The sequence below is a fragment of the Vombatus ursinus genome, unplaced genomic scaffold, assembly GCF_900497805.2.
Source record: "Vombatus ursinus unplaced genomic scaffold, bare-nosed wombat genome assembly UNPS02014781.1, whole genome shotgun sequence".
In the NCBI taxonomy this organism is placed as follows: domain Eukaryota; kingdom Metazoa; phylum Chordata; class Mammalia; order Diprotodontia; family Vombatidae; genus Vombatus; species Vombatus ursinus.
This window is the reverse complement of record NW_020954559.1, coordinates 45,586,792-45,590,277: the sequence shown is the minus strand read 5'-3', so window position 1 is coordinate 45,590,277 and position 3,486 is coordinate 45,586,792. Positions and strand designations below refer to the sequence as shown.

The 3,486-nt window shown below is 40.2% G+C and overlaps 1 protein-coding gene across 1 annotated transcript; it reads left to right on the top strand.

The window, feature by feature from the left end:
- Positions 1–913: 913 nt before the first annotated feature.
- LOC114046121 (high-affinity lysophosphatidic acid receptor-like) lies at positions 914–2,035 on the top strand. The gene has a single exon (XM_027866381.1). It carries the CDS (start codon positions 914–916, stop codon positions 2,033–2,035), a length of 1,122 nt encoding a protein of 373 aa, XP_027722182.1.
- Positions 2,036–3,486: the final 1,451 nt, after the last annotated feature.

The following is a 3,486-nucleotide window of genomic DNA, read 5'->3' as shown; positions in this document are numbered from 1 at the left end:
TCCAGACTGTGCCTAACATAAGTCAAAATGTGACCCAAACCATAAACCTTGAGGGTTGGAAAATAAAAAAAAGGAACTGTGCCCATTACAAATCAGTATCTTTCCACCTTTATACAAAACTACCTAAATATATTCTAAAACAAAGTAGAAATTAACAGAGTATTTTTAAAGGCTTCAAGGGAATTTCCTTAGAAGGCATTTTCCATGCCTTCAAGGAGCCAAATTCATTTCCCAAATTTGGAAAGCTTAATTTCAAAAGACAGATTTTAGACCTCACTGAGAAGGCCATCAGCAACCTGGGATTCTGCCAGCCAGAGACTTCATTCTACCAGTCCAATTTCAGGGAGATTATGATATAAAGTCTTATTACAAAGAATTCACCACTTCAGCCTTTTGAAGTAAGAGGGCCATTGACTTCTTTTTCTATGGTACTTCCCAAAGACCAAATAAAACCCAGGCATATCAAGCTTTGTCACAACTCTTGAAATGTCAATAAAGAAATAAATCTTCCCTCTCTCCACCACTCTCCACTGTTGTTTTCAGAATGGGTTTAAACTTAAGAAGAAGCAGCTGTCACATGTGTGTTGTACTTGTAAAGAATAATTCCTTTCTTCTCTGCATTTTTCTTTCCTTTAGGTCACAGTTCCCAGGAGAGAATGGAATGGAGGCTACAGTCAGTTGTAACCAAAAAGAATCTTGCGAGTCAATGATTTATGAATATCATTTCCCAACTAGCCTTTTATGTATGAAGTAGAACCTCCCCAAAGACTTTTCTTTCATGTGTTAAGGCCTAACAGAGGTCTATAGGTATGCCACCAGACAGTGCATCCAAAGGATAGAAAATGGCAGCTACCATTGTGTTAGTGGCAATCCTTTCCTCCATTGTTAACCTGCCTGAAACATTTTCTCAGTGATGGCTTACAACAGTACTCCCATTGAGACTTATGATTCCCTCTTGCTGAACGTGAGCAGCCTGTCCCCAGCATCCACATCTGTGGTTTTGTCTACCCCACTCCGGATTCTGTTGGCACTGGTCATGATGTTGATGATTGCCGTTGGATTCCTTGGCAATGCCATTGTCTGCCTCATTGTTTACCAGAAGCCCACCATGCGCTCAGCCATCAATCTGCTCCTGGCAACCTTGGCCTTTTCTGATATCATGCTGTCCTTGTGCTGTATGCCTTTCACGGCAGTCACCATGATCACTGTGAACTGGCACTTTGGTGCCTACTTCTGCCGTTTTTCAGCCATGCTCTATTGGTTTTTTGTCTTGGAAGGTGTTGCCATCCTCCTAATCATCAGTGTAGACCGCTTCCTCATCATTGTCCAGCGCCAAGACAAACTGAATCCCCGAAGGGCCAAGGTGATGATTGCAGTCTCCTGGGCTCTGTCATTCTGTATTTCATTTCCCTCCCTCATGGGCTGGACTTTTGTGGAAGTGCCTACTCGGGCCCCTCAATGTGTACTGGGTTACACAGAATTTCCAGCAGACAGGGCTTATGCTGTGATCCTGGTGGTGATGGTTTTCTTTGTACCATTCAGCATCATGCTCTATTCCTATCTATGCATCCTAAACACTGTGCGCAGGAATGCCATCAGGGTCCATAACCACACTGAGAGCCTCTGCCTAAGCCAGGGGAGCAAGCTAGGGCTGATGGGTCTCCAGCGGCCGCACCCACTGAATATCGACATAAGCTTCAAAACGAGGGCCTTCTCTACCATCTTGATCCTCTTCATTGGCTTCTCTTTCTGTTGGCTGCCTCATACCATATTCAGCCTCCTATCTGTGTTTAGCCGGAAGTTTTACTACAGCTCTTCCTTCTATATCACCAGTACCTATGTTCTGTGGCTTAGTTACCTCAAGTCTGTCTTCAACCCTGTCATCTACTGCTGGAGAATCAAGAAATTCCGTGAAGCTTGCATAGAGTTTCTACCCAAAACATTCAAGATCTTCCCCAAAGCTCCTGGACAGTCAAAGAGAAGAATCCATCCAAGCACCATCTATATTTGCAATGAGCGTCAGTCAGCAGTTTAGGTAAGAACTAGGCAGAAAAGACCTTGCAAATGGTCATGGGAAGGAATTCAGCTTTTGCTCTCAGCATCTAACAGTGATAACAGGGTGGCTGCCTTCTGTGGTTAGTGTTATGTACTAAGTCTTCATTAATTATTCAGCTAAACGACCCACTGCCCAAACCATTCAACGAATTCAATTCAATAAACCTATGCTGAGCACCTGCAGTGTGCAAAAAACTGCAGTAGACACTGGAGGAGGGATACAGATCGTTTTTCAGTTCAATGGAAAGAGTCCTGGATCTGGAGAAAGAGGACCTAGGTTCAAATTCTGGTTCTGCCAACCAGTATGACCTTGAAGTCATTTAACTCTCTGGACCTCAGTTTCCTCATCTGTGAATTAAGGGGTTGGACTACATGACCTTCAAGGTCCCTTCCAGTTCTAAATCTACAATTTGATTAATTAAACAGTCCTCGCTCTCAAGGAGTTTTTAATCTGGTAAAAAGCCAGATTGGGATACTCATTCATTATAAGTAACATGGTCTGATGAAAACTGCCAAGTAATTTTAAGAAAATATTGTGTATGTATGTGTGTGGAGGAAGAGACAGATTGTGTTAAGATGATTTAGTTTTGTCACCTTAGCCCCCTTCCTAATACCCTTGTCCAGAGAAACTCATGGTGCCATATTGTAATAATATAAAAATGCCCAAGACAACCAATCTCGTCAGTATGATGTCATAATATTACTTTTCTTTTTAATTGTAATTTCTCTCCTTTGCAGCAGTCTTTGTTGTTGTTTATTCTTTGTTTTGGAAGAGGACCAAGCACTCTTTAGATTTGTATTCAATAGATATTAAGAACAAAATGTACCCAAATGTTAATCATTGATGTAGTATCTGAGTTGCCATATCGTATACAATACGATTGTATTGTATATTGGCAAACCAATGTATTGTGTATTGGCAAACCAATACCTAGGTGAGTAGCAAATTTAGCCTCTTCACTTTTTACTTCAATCAGTCAACAAACATTTATTATTACTATGGACCGACACTGTATTAGGTACTGAGGATACAAGTAGAAATAATGGAATAATCTATACTCAGTTTCTGATACACAGTGGTCTTTAAGGCATAGATTTTATCTTAAGAACAATGAACTAAGTTTAGTTTCTGACTTGCCTTATCTGAATACACATACATGATGCCTTTCTCTCCACTTGATCTTATGGAAGATGTGGATAGCACAATGAGTTGTTTCTTCTGGTTTTGTTTTTCTTTTAAATATTTTAGTTTTTTTTCCAATTACATGTAAAAAAAAGTTTAACATTTGTTTTTTTTTTTCTATTTTTGAGTTCCAAATTCTCTTCCTTTCTTCCTCCCCTCACCTCCTCTTTGAGAAGGAGATCAATTTTATATAGATTATAAATGTGGAGTCATACAAAATACATTTCCATGTCAGTCATGTTGTAGAA

Bases quoted from the DNA above. Each gene is read 5' to 3' on its own strand.
- LOC114046121 (XM_027866381.1), top strand. From the start codon at position 914: ATGGCTTACAACAGTACTCCCATTGAGACTTATGATTCCCTCTTGCTG.